At 44.7% G+C, this 12,230-nt stretch overlaps 1 protein-coding gene across 1 annotated transcript; it reads right to left on the bottom strand.

The window, feature by feature from the left end:
* Nucleotides 1-525: 525 nt before the first annotated feature.
* LOC136624393 (oocyte zinc finger protein XlCOF22-like) lies at nt 526-11,832 on the bottom strand. Its single transcript, XM_066598369.1, has 7 exons — nt 11,786-11,832; nt 8,298-8,430; nt 6,530-6,709; nt 6,317-6,440; nt 6,170-6,234; nt 5,697-5,799; nt 526-2,827 (listed from the first exon to the last, which is right to left on the bottom strand). The coding sequence occupies exons 2-7, from the start codon at nt 8,373-8,375 to the stop codon at nt 1,806-1,808; spliced, it is 1,572 nt and encodes a 523-aa protein (XP_066454466.1). The 5' UTR covers nt 8,376-8,430; nt 11,786-11,832; the 3' UTR covers nt 526-1,805.
* Nucleotides 11,833-12,230: the final 398 nt, after the last annotated feature.

Below are 12,230 nucleotides of genomic sequence, written 5' to 3'. Positions count from 1 at the left end.
CACCGTTAGATGTTGACTTAGAATGATCAAATGTCCTTGCAGAATAATCCACAGGTGCGCGGCTGTTGCAGGCCGAGCCCAGTCCCGGAGTCAGGATGGATTCAGACGACCGTATATCGGCTTGGTTTTCATGCCGAGCCGAAATACGGTGTCCTCATCTGCAGGGGGGGAGGATGGAAGAGCCAGGAGCAGGAACTGAGCTCCCACCCCCTCTCTGCCTCCTCTCCGCCCCTCTGCACTATTTGCAATATGAGGAGGCGGGGTGGGCTAAGTTCCGTGAATTAGCCCTGTCCCCGTCCCGCCTCTCCCCATTGCAAATAGTGCAGAGGGGGTGGAGAGAAGGCAGAGAGGGGGTGGGAGCTCAGAGCACTGCTCCTGGCTCCCCCCCTTCAGAGAGGGACGACGTATATCGGCTGGGCGTGAAAACCCAGCCGATATACGTTCGTCTGAATCCAGCGTAAAGCTGAGAAGTATAAAGATTTGATCCAGCACCAATGTTTAAAAAAAATAATAAAATCACTTCTTTATTGGGTACATATTAAAAAATTCCCATGCGCAGAGGGGTTAAAAAACAAGCTGATGTGTTTCGGCTGTTATACAGCCTTATTGATAGGATGCCATCACAGTGGAAATCAAGGCTTTAAATAGTATAGATGGATATGACATGTTCTAATTGTCCAACCCTCCTTTTTTTCATGAATTCGGCTGCTACCATTGCTGGACACATGACCATAGCTTTATTTTTTGACTACACTACATGAAAAAAAAAAATTACCTCGCAGGCACCGTTCCTGACCCTCTCACTGCTCTCTATTCTTCCTTGTCGTCCTCATCGCTGAAAGAGCATCCTCTTCCTGGTAACGTGGGCTGAATACCCCGCCTCCAGCAAGAGAATGCTGTGATTGGCTCAGGACCGCAGCCTGAGCCAATCACAGCCGGCGCTTGGTGAGACAATCAAGAGAATGCTTTTTCAGCGCTGAGGATAAATGCTGGCATGCCTGGAGAGCAGCGAGAGGGACAGAGACAGCGCCTGCTAGACAAGGTAAGACACCCCCTGAAAATAAAACACAGTGCCTCTTTTGGGCCAAAAATTAATATAAGACCGTGTCTAATTTTGGGGGAAACACAGTAGTTTACACTCAAAGGCCGCCTGCAGACGAGCTGGTCGAATCCGGAGGCAAGGATTCTCGCCGCGGGATCCGACCAGAGCGCCTGCAGGGACGAGCACGTACTCACCTGCGCCCGGCGGCCCCGGCTCTTTCATGTGCCGGCGCATGCGCAGATCGGAGCTGGCGGCCGGGTGAGTGACGTTTCTGTGCGGGGCTCTGCGAGCCCGCACAGAAATAGGACATGCCTCAGTTTGTTTGCCGCGTGAGATTTCGTTCGGCCAAACCGCGGCCGTCTGCATAGGATTGCGTTTGTTAACGCTTTGAGCGGCGGAAATCCCGCCGCGGGATTTCCGCCCGTGTGCAGGTGGCCAAAAGCTCAGAGAAGACAAGGATTCAGAGAAGGTGGCAGAGGAGAAAATCTGTTAATAAATGACATATCCAAGGCAAATAATGGTCATCAATGCAGTTATTCCTTGTGTATACACACAGCAACTTATTCTGAAAAGCCACCTGAAAATGTGGGTCAGCTTTAATCAACATTTTGAACTCTGAATTGCTTTCCCTTTCTCTTGTACAACATGGGACTTTACTATGACTTTAAATGTTGTATTTCTAATTGATGATGATTAATATGATGCGATTTGATTTGACTATGGCTTTGTTCTTTGTGAGAATGTTTGCATGGTGAACAAGATTTCATTGCCAAATAAAACATTTCCCAAATTCTGAACCGTAAGGGAGCTTCTCCCCCGTGTGAATTCTCAAATGTTTAACCAGATCTACTTTACGACTACAATGTTTCCCACATTCAGAACAGGAAAACGGCTTCTCCCCTGTGTGAATTCTCTGATGTGTAACATGAACTGATTTGTGACTAAAACATTTCCCACATTCTGAACATGAAAATGGTTTCTCCCTTGTGTGAATTCTCTGATGTACAGCAAGAACTGATTTATGCCTAAAACCTTTCCCACACTCTGAACATGAAAATGGCTTCTCCCCTGTGTGAAGTCTTTGATGTGTAACAAGATATGTTTTTCGACTAAAACCCTTCCCACATTCTGAACATAAAAATGGTTTCTCCCTAGTGTGAATTCTCTGATGTATAGCAAGAACGGATTTATGCCTAAAACATTTCCCACATTCTGAACATGAAAACGGCTTCTCCTCTGTGTGACTTCTCTGATGTGTAACAAGAGCTTCTTTCTGACTAAAACCTTTTCCACATTCTGAACATGAATGTGGCTTTATCCTTGTGTGAATTCGCTGATGTTTATCAAGATGTGATTTCAGGGTAAAACATTTCCCACATTCTGAACATAAAAATGGCTTCTCCCCTGTGTGAATTCTCTGATGCTCAACAAGATTATGTTTTATGTTAAAACATTTCCCACATTCTGAACATGAAAATGGCTTCTCTCCTGTGTGAATTCTCTGATGTCTAACTAGATCTGGGTTGCGGCTAAAACATTTCCCACATTCAGAACATGATTTGGACTTCTTCCCTAACTGAACTCTTTGATGTTCTACATTCATTCTGTAAATTTGATTTTGCTTGGCAGTCTGTGATGCATCAGATGATAAGTCTTTGCTGTGAAGGGCTGAGGGTGTATCTGGAATCATAGCAGGCTCTTCATATGTATATTGTATGATATAATGATCTTCCACCTTAAAATATGAAGATATCAGATGTCCCTCTGAACTCCTGGTGTCGTCATCTGCCAAGAATAAAACACGTTTTATAGTTTTTTGTTTTTTTAAATAATATTACCTGAATGGCCCATTGACTCAGGCAGTGTCCTGTCTGTGCCATGTCGCAGCACCTACAGATGAACTGAGATTAGGATTGCCTTTGCCATGTCATGCATATTCAGCATTCCCATACTTCTGAAACCAATCACCACACTGGGAGCGGTGTTCCGTGCAGCTGGAAGTGGTGCCAGGACGTTGGCACCTTGTTGTCTGGCATCACTCATGCTCAACTTCCCGCTACCACACTGGAGGTTGCCATTTTTGGCTTCACTTAAATAACATTATGATGCAGAGCACCTCAACTACCTTCAAGTCACACGGATGTGGGGACGTATATTAACATCTTCATCAGCACTTCGGCCTTATTCACCAATCAGGTTGCTGGAATTGTGAGACAGACAACCCAAACAACCAATCAGGTTACTGGAATTGCTGAATGGTGCAGAAGTGCTGATGAAGATGTTCCCCACGGCATATTAAGTGCTGATGAAGATGTTTATATGCCGTGGGGACTGGTAGAATATCACCCAAGCATTGATCTGGTCTCCTTCACACCAAGTAGGTACTGCCTGGGATGCCACTGGGAGAGTTTCGCAGGGAGAGGGAATAGTACCTACTACCCCAATAAATACTTATCAAAAAAAGGAAAAAAAAAAAAGGAGGTAAAAGCTTCTTAAAAGCAGTCAAGTGCCCCAAGGGAGCTTCTAGCACCCCTCTGTCTTACTTGCCCCTAACAGGACAGGAAAAGCCCTGGGAGGTCAGAATAAGGGTGATCTTTTTAGTCCTGTACTTTTTCCTGTCCCATCAGGGAGACAAAAACAGAGGAGACTCAGATGATACTAATCTGTGGAGATATGAATAAAACAAAAATGTGGATAGATTAGCTAGATATGCATATAAACCCACTGTGGGATGCCCCACTGTAATCCAAGGAGACCCAAAGTATACTAAATGTAGCAGGAAATTTACTTCTATCTAGAAATGTAGTAAGATGAGCGACCTCTTCCAAGTACACTGCGGGGTGGCAAAAAACTTCAAAAATACTAAAAATCATGCTCATGGGAAGTATCCCTATTGAGGTGATGTAAGTCAACTAATTACTACAAGATGTAGAATAGGCCAACACTATGTGGCAGGTGGCCTTGGACGTCTTCTTACTTTATATTAACATTGCCCATGACCTAGGACTAATAGCAATTTGGGAATCTCCGACCACTGATCCATTAATGCCACAGAACACAGAAAGAATAAAATAATTAGAGGTAAGAATCAAATCTAACACAATTTTACATATAATGGGGGATTTTATCTTCAGGTTAAAGGTCCAGCCATGTGGACTAGGTTGGCACCCAGAGGCGTAACTTAAAGCTCCCGGGCTCCAATGCAAAACCTGTAACAGGGCCCCCAGCTATAATGCTTTATTCATAGTACTGGGCTCCCTGTATGGAGAAGAGAGGCCTTATGGACCCCCTAAGGCTCCTGGGCCCGGGTGCAACCGCATCCCCTGCATCCCCTATAGTTACGCCCCTGTTTGCACCTTGTTACACAAATGTTTTTGTGAGATTGTTTGAGATGAAAAAGTCTTTCATCACATAACAGAGTTTTCCTTAGGAGGTATATAGATGACATCAAATTCATTTGGAGAGGACCGAGGCCTGAATTTAATTTACTTGTAGAAGGGATGAAAATAAGTGACTACGGAATAAGCTTTAGCTCACATATACATCTACTTGAGATGATGTTTCTAGAGTTACACATTTATATTAAGGATCACACTACAAACCAAAACCTTTTAAAAAGACCAATACCAACAATTATCTTGATTTCAGGCAGGCACAATCGCCGCAGGGCAGGCGCAATGGCCATAAGCCCTAAAGATATGCAGTCAGCCAGATAATATAGTGTGGAGGAGCAACGGCGATTGTGCCGGTGGTGATTGTGCCTGCCTTATGGCAATCGTGCCTATGGCGACCGTGTCTGCTCTGCAGACTTTCAGGTATTACATCTTTGGCTTTTTCAGTGAATAATGTCTTCGCTGTTTTCCTCACCTCTGTGATTTTATGTAATCTTCTGGGTATAAGACTCACAAACTTATGATCCTGTATAGTGACATGTCAAAAGTTTTGATCATGGGGCTCCGAGTGCTGAGACCCCTACCAACTGCTAAAATGTAGAGGCAGAAGTGCTCAGCCAAGCATTGCACACCTCACTTTCATCAGGCAGTGAAAAGCTAATAATTACCAATCGGGCACTGTGCTAAGATGAATGCTTCTGGCCCTCCATTTTAGCCATTGATCTGGTCTCATCAGCAGAACTCCAGTCAAAACGTCTGAAATGTCACGATGGCGGTTCAAATCTTTTTTGAAAGTTTATGACTCTTTTCTGTATAGAAAGTGTTATCACCTATAATGGCCTCACATTGTCCCAAATATTTAATTTGTATTCTGGCTGAAAACGGAATGAAGGGTAAAAATTAGAGATGAGTGAGCGTACTCGCAAAGGCAAACTACTCGAGCGAGGAGTGCCTTATGCGAGTACCTGTCCACTCATCTCTAAAGATTCGGGTGCCGGCAGGGGAGAGCGGTGAGTTGCGGGAGTGAGCAGGGGGGAGAGAGTGAGAGAGAGATCTCCCTCCTCCCCCCCGTTCCTCCCCACCGCTCCCTGCCCCCCACCGGCACCCGAATCTTTAGAGACGAGTGGACAGGTACTCGCATAAGGCACTGCTCGCTCATCTGTAGTAAAAATGCTTGACAGCACAAAGCTTAAAGCACAGAACTGTTGTAGTAAGTGACTGAGGAGAATCTGGGATGTTCTCTGCATTCAGTGGTCACTCACCTGGAGGGTCATCTGTAGGAATCTTCTCCTTACACAGCTGATCCCCCCTGACATGTGTCTCTGTAGCATCAATAGGGATCAGATCTTCATCCGGATTCACAAGCTGTGAAATAAATATTGTAAAAGTCATCACACAGTTGGAGAAGTCGTGTGGAAGGTTTTATATGGCCAGAAAAGGTCATTAATTAGTATGAGGAGCCGGAATGACATGACAGCAGCAGTGATCTGGGCCAAATAGCGGCAGGTCTCCTGTATAACTCCAACCTGTTGCTTCTTTATTCCAACCAGAAGTCTCCAGAACCAGAAAATAGTAATAAGATGCGGAGATCTAATGTCTGCGGTCAGCTGTAATCCCGCCATCTCCAGCTTTCTCATTACACAAGTATCAATCATATAATAAGACTGAACACAAGACCTTCCCAGCCGTCCTACAGACCAGAGGGGAGATTTCATGAGACCTTCTCTCCATCTACCTGATCATCCTGTGGAAGAAGAGGACGAGGACATCTCTCCGCTGCTGTTCTCTTACTGGATCTACCTGCAGAAAACACAGACAGCCACTGAATTCATTCTCTACATACAAATAATAAAGGCCGTGTGGATTTAGTCCTGTCTATTACCTGGTGATGGGGGGGACTGGTGGTCCTCCATCACGACGTCCTTGTACAGATCCTTGTGTCCTTCTAAATACTCCCACTCCTCCATGGAGAAATAGACAGTGACGTCCTGACACCTTATAGGAACCTGACAACACAATGATACGGTCATCACCCAGACACGTTATACCGCCATAGCGTTACTGTATAATGTCCCAGCATTCCCAGCAGCGTCACCTCTCCAGTCAGCAGCTCAATCATCTTGTTGGTGAGTTCTAGGATCTTCTGCTCATTGATCTCCTCCAGTATCAGGGGGTGAGGTGGAGGCCCTGTGATTGGGCTCAGGGGTCTTCCCCATCCATCAGACACCGGGGCCTGACAGCCATCACTAGAAGTCTTCTTCACTACCGTGTAATCCTGTTTATGGGGAGATACATCCATAAATATCCCTTCAGACATTCCCAGAGTCCTTCACCTCTCCCATCATATCATCTGGTATGAACGTAACCGGACGGTTTCAGGAAAAAAAAATGGAGCAACATAGGGAAATTACCTAAAGAAAGTTTTACCTATTAGATCTAAGACGACTTATAAAACTTTTACTGCTGGACTTTGCTTAACCGACTGCAGTGATGACATCATGTTACAACATGTGACCGCTGCCGCCAATCAGATGCTGTTGACATGATATCTTTGCTGCAACCAGCTAAATAAAAGACAGTGGGAAAAACGGAGTGACTGTGCAGGATTTTATAGGGGACACTTTTTTTGCAATTTCTTTACATTACTTGTTTTTGTGTTTAACCAGACAAACACTGATTTTTTTCAAGATAGATTTTTATTGTTTTTAAGCTGTTAAAATAATTAAAATAGCCTATTTTAACCCATCCCGAATCACTGCTGCTGCAGCGCTTCCTCTATGCTCACCCTAGCGGGTCTGTTTACAGGACAACACAGGTTTCTGCAGTCACAGACTGTAGAGGTCGGCGACTGAGGTCTGTGATTGGCTGCAGCAGGTTGTGAAGTTTTGTTCACAATCTGACTTTCCAGCCTGTCAATAGACCCATTTGAGGTGAACAGAGGGGAAGTTCTGGAGTGGCGGGACCTGGGACGGGTAACTATAGGTTACTTAATTATATCATAACATGGGCGGTCTAAAAAAAATAAAAATGTAGCCAAAAAGAAACTTTAAAAGGGAATCTGTACACGCCTGCATGCCAGCAGGGTCAGCTGCATAGATCTGTAACCGCAGCCCAGCAGACAATCTTCTTTTCTGCCCACTTACCTCTGTTCCCCCTACACATACAGAATATCCTTAAGCCCCATTTACACGCAACGACTATCGCTCAATGACTTTTGAGTGATAATCATTGTGTGTAAATGCTAACATTGTTTGCTTTTTGACCGAACAATGATTTTCAGTTAAGCTTAAAATCCCTCATTCACCTGAGAGCTGATAAGCAGGTACCGCACACTGATTCTCCACGGGAGCGCTGATAACATTGTATTCAGCTGCAGTACCTCAGCAGAACAAAGGAGCTTTATGCACATAACAGACCACCTGTCGTTATCTGTATACAGTTCAGGGAGGCTCATTTACATGCAAATGAAGCTGATAAGCTACTAATGGGCATTAGTGCCCATTAGCAGCTTATGCAAAATGATCACTCAAACTGCCAACCATCCTATATTTTGAACGAATTTTGAGCGATCATCTTTGTATGTAAATGGGGCTTTGGAATCGGCTCTCAGTGCTCTGAATGTGTCGAGAAGAACAGTCCCCACCACTCACTGTCAGCGGGTGACCTCCAATTTGATGGACACCCAGTGGTGGAAACTGAATCTAACCCATATTTGGGGAAACAGAGGTGCGTAGGGGGACAAGGAGAGTGGCGATAATGTCAGCGGGGCTGCGACTGCAAAACTATACTGGTGGCCTCCCTGACATGAGGACAGCTCCAGTATAACATAGATGTAATGTGAGATCATCTCCAGAATCTCTCACCTCTCCTGTAAGCCGGAAGAGTATCTCTAGGGTGAGGGTGAATATACTCTCCGCCATCTTGTCCCTCTTCCTATCCATCCTTGTCGGGTCAATCAGGAATATTATCTGATATAGAAGATATCGGCCGAGGATCCTGAATGGGGAGAAGACGAGACAATGTAACATCATACAAAACCCCTGTAATAATACAATTACTGGAGAGAATAAGGGGAAACCGGCGAGGAGGTAATAAAGTGTAGATGTTGTGTTCTCCCTCCTTGTATGGGCTGTAATGGAATAGTTTGTTAGGCAGATCCTCCACATGTGAGGTCAGACCAGGTCACATCGTCACACAACCACTACAGGCAATCACGGGATAAAGCAATAATCTGCTGGAGAACTTCATAAATCTAGAAATTTCCCTAGTCCCCCCAGCCGGGCCCACAAGAGTTAGAAAAAAATAAAGTTTTTTTAGAGTCATTCAACAATAAAGGAAATCGAAGGTGCAAACACCATCAGTGTCAGGGAATCCGCCAGCAGTGTCAGGGAATCCGCCAGTCGGTCCCATCACTGCAGTCAGTTGGTTAGTGAAACAAATAGCGATGCTGCAATACAAACGGCAGGCAAAGAAAAAGCGCCAAACTTGAAATCGCAGTAATGTAGTTATGTATTATGTACTTTGGCCCATGTGATGAAAGCTTGTCATAAAAATTCCCAATAAATGTTTGTAAATTTCCCCTTGTAGCCATGAATTGTATATTTCATTAATTTCATTGTCCCACATTTCTAATTTTTAATACTAGAGCTAATGATCTAGCGATATGGTAATAATCTATTCCCTTAGGGCCATAGAAGTGTAAATAACCTCATTTAAATGCATTTACAAAGACTTCATGAACATTTGTTGAACAGTGAATCGTCCCATGTAAAAGGGAAGTTAGTACTGAACATCAGTCCTCAGCTGACCATGACCCCCAACACATCTCTGAATGGGGCTGTTTTTGGTTATAGATCCTCTTTCCTCCCTGGAGCCGTGAGTAGATCTCATCCTGAATAGACCCAATATGTGGTCTTTCTAATATCCTTCTCTAAAGGTCCTTTTACACGCAAAGATAATCTTTCAAACGGCCAAAAGACTGAAAGATTTAGCAATGTATTTGCATAAAGTGCTAATGGCTTCAATCGCGATTAACACTTTATCATCATTTGCATGTCAAAGGACTTCCACCAGTTGTTTGCTGAGTCAGCTTGTGTTTAAACACACGCCCAGCTGTGCAAACAGCTGCCGGCACATTCAATTGTTATCCTCGTGGCGGGTAGAACAACATCTTACAGTCTTTTGAAAGATGAGCGAAATGCATTTAAATGTAATGTATTTGCTCTGTCTTTCAGTGACTGACTGATGGATTTTATGTGAAGTAAAGTCCATCGTTCAAACGGAAAGTGCACAATGCCCGCGTTTACATGTAATAATAAGCGCCCATTTTTGGACATTTGGACGATTTTTAAAGCGATAATCGTCGCATGTAAATGGGCCTTGAGCTTTACTATAATCTGTGGCTTTAAAACACCAGGGGGGGCCCAGGGTGGCAGTACCAATGTGGTTCACTCTTTGAAGTGCAGGGCAACCTGCCGAATTATTATGGCGTCCTTAATAGGTTGCTGGTCTTCATGGTGGACTACATGTATCAGAATGTCTGCCACTTTGCATCTACTCTGTGTGGGAGTATACACCAAGCAGCCCCCCTCCCCCTCTATATTAAGAGGCTGTGTGAGTGGCTGTCTCATCGGTGTCCCTCACAGGTGTAATTCGCTCCCTCATTTGGTAGTCTGCTACCAGCATGGTGAGAGGATGCAGCTACCTGCCCTCCTTACTCAGTAAGTATATGGCCATGTTCTGTGATTGTTTGTAATTCTCTGTATTCCCCCTTCTGTGATGTATTTCTATAATCTTGGTCTAAAGTTATCTGTACTAGAATTTCCATTGGATGTTTTGTTGTATACGTCTTACGGGAATGTTGTCCGTTGACTTATGTATCTAGGAGGTCCTTGGCATTTAAAACTTGTGATATCTGAGGTGACGTTATGATGTGTGGATCTATATCTTGTGGTCATTCTTTCATCTATGAGGACCAGGGAATTTTGTTTTTATTTGTTTTAACCACTTGTAGAGAGAAAAAAAAGTTTGGCACTGTGTTAGCCAGAAGAGCAAAATGTGACTGTTCCCAGCAGGACAAACCAAGTCATCTTGTAGATATGATACCTTTTAATGGCTAACAAAAATACATGATGTTACAGCAAGCTTTCAAAACTACTGAGGGTTCTTCTTGAGGCTTGAAGGGGTTCTGTCACTAAAAAAGAAAAATTCTATACTTCTCTATTCCTCCCTGGTCAGTCTACTTACCAGATCTTCACCTCCCTTATCTTCTCCTGTCTCCTGCAGTCCAGGGAGTCACTTCACCTCCACTTGCCTGATTCTGCTCTTTCCTGTGAGGTTACATTAGGTTGGCAGTCTGCCAATGTACATTATGTCACAGCTCACAGGCCAGCAGGAGGACTGCCTATCTTCTTCAGAGATTGCTCATGCGAGCTGTCTCTGAAATAGATTACAATTCCTTCCTAGGCAGTGAAGCTACAGCACAGGGATGTGACCTTCACTGACCCAGCAGGAAGGAGTTTGTGATAAGCAGCCCTCATAACAAGCTGGGCCCAGCCTGCAGTGAGCTGACCAGGGGCACTGGAGAAGCTCAACCAGGAGAAGATGTGATAAGGAGACAGACAGGAAAGGAATAGGTACGCTTAGATAATTTTTTCTTAATGACAAAACGCCTTTAATGAAATAGAGCCGAAGAGGCATGCATATGAAAAGGCACAGACCCGCTGGGAGTAATTTGCACTTAAAACAATACCAGAGCTGGATGAGTAGAGGGGTAAATACTTAATTAGTCAGCTAATAAAGGCTTTGAAAGTTTTATGGCCCCTAAATTGGTGTTAGGGGGTCATCAGGCCTGTGTGTTAGCTCTGCTATAGAGTCCCAAGCAGTGAATGGATTCTAGTTATAATATTTTGGACTATTCCTGCCTCTGTGAAACCCAAAAATGAAATACCAATCAAGAAGTTGGACAGATCAACAAATTGTACCATTAAAAAGTACAAATCATCTTGCAAAAAGGAAAAAAAATTTCAATCCAGCGAAAAGAAGAAAAGTGTCCGGGGGTCTTTGAATGCGGCAATTAAAAAAATGTATTTTTTTAAGTTTGAAAAAGTTGCAAGAAAATAAAGATAAAAACTGGGTAAAATGTGGTATTGAGATAATCTGACGGATCCCAAGAATTAATTCAATATGTTATTTATACCACAAGGTGAACGCCGCTAATGTGGAATGAAAAGTGATCAACATGTTAGACATTCTCCAAAAATAGGGCAAATGAAGACGAGAGCTCATCCTGCAAAAAAAGTGTTTAGGGGTTAAATGATCCCTGCCCCCCAGTGCTGGAGACCCCACATACCTCCACCTGCAGCCGGACAGGAGCCGCGGGGTTGTTCTGTTCTTACAGGACCTGTGATGATGTCACCGTCATGTGATCAGTGTGTGGGAGGAGACAAGGGGTCACATGACCAGGTCTCTCTGCTCAGTGGTTGCCGGACCCTGCTGTGTGAGGATGTATTCAGAGAGTGGATGGAGCAGAGCCGAGTGAGACGGAGGAGCGGAGGAGAGTGTGTGGGAGACGGGGGAGCGGAGCCGAGCGTGTGTGAGACGGAGGAGCGGAGCCGAGCGTGTGTGAGACGGAGGAGCCGAGCCGAGCGTGTGTGAGACGGAGGAGCGGAGCCGAGCGTGTGTGAGACGGAGGAGCGGAGCCGAGCGTGTGTGAGAGACGGAGGAGCGGAGACGAGCGTGTGCGAGACGGAGGAGCGGAGCCGAGCGTGTGCGAGACGGAGGAGCGGAGCCGAGCG

The sequence above is a fragment of the Eleutherodactylus coqui genome, chromosome 4 (genome assembly GCF_035609145.1).
Source record: "Eleutherodactylus coqui strain aEleCoq1 chromosome 4, aEleCoq1.hap1, whole genome shotgun sequence".
Lineage (NCBI taxonomy): Eukaryota > Metazoa > Chordata > Amphibia > Anura > Eleutherodactylidae > Eleutherodactylus > Eleutherodactylus coqui.
The sequence above is the reverse complement of the archived record's forward strand: the minus strand, read 5'-3'. Positions and strand labels throughout refer to the sequence as shown.

Coding starts and splice junctions, on each gene's coding strand:
- LOC136624393 (XM_066598369.1), bottom strand. CDS start 8,375: ATGGATAGGAAGAGGGACAAGATGGCGGAGAGTATATTCACCCTCACC. Junction 6,710..8,297: donor TCTTCCGGCTTACAGGAGAG/GTGAGAGATTCT, acceptor CCCCATAAACAG/GATTACACGGTAGTGAAGAA. Junction 5,800..6,169: donor TTCTTCCACAGGATGATCAG/GTAGATGGAGAG, acceptor TTTATTTCACAG/CTTGTGAATCCGGATGAAGA.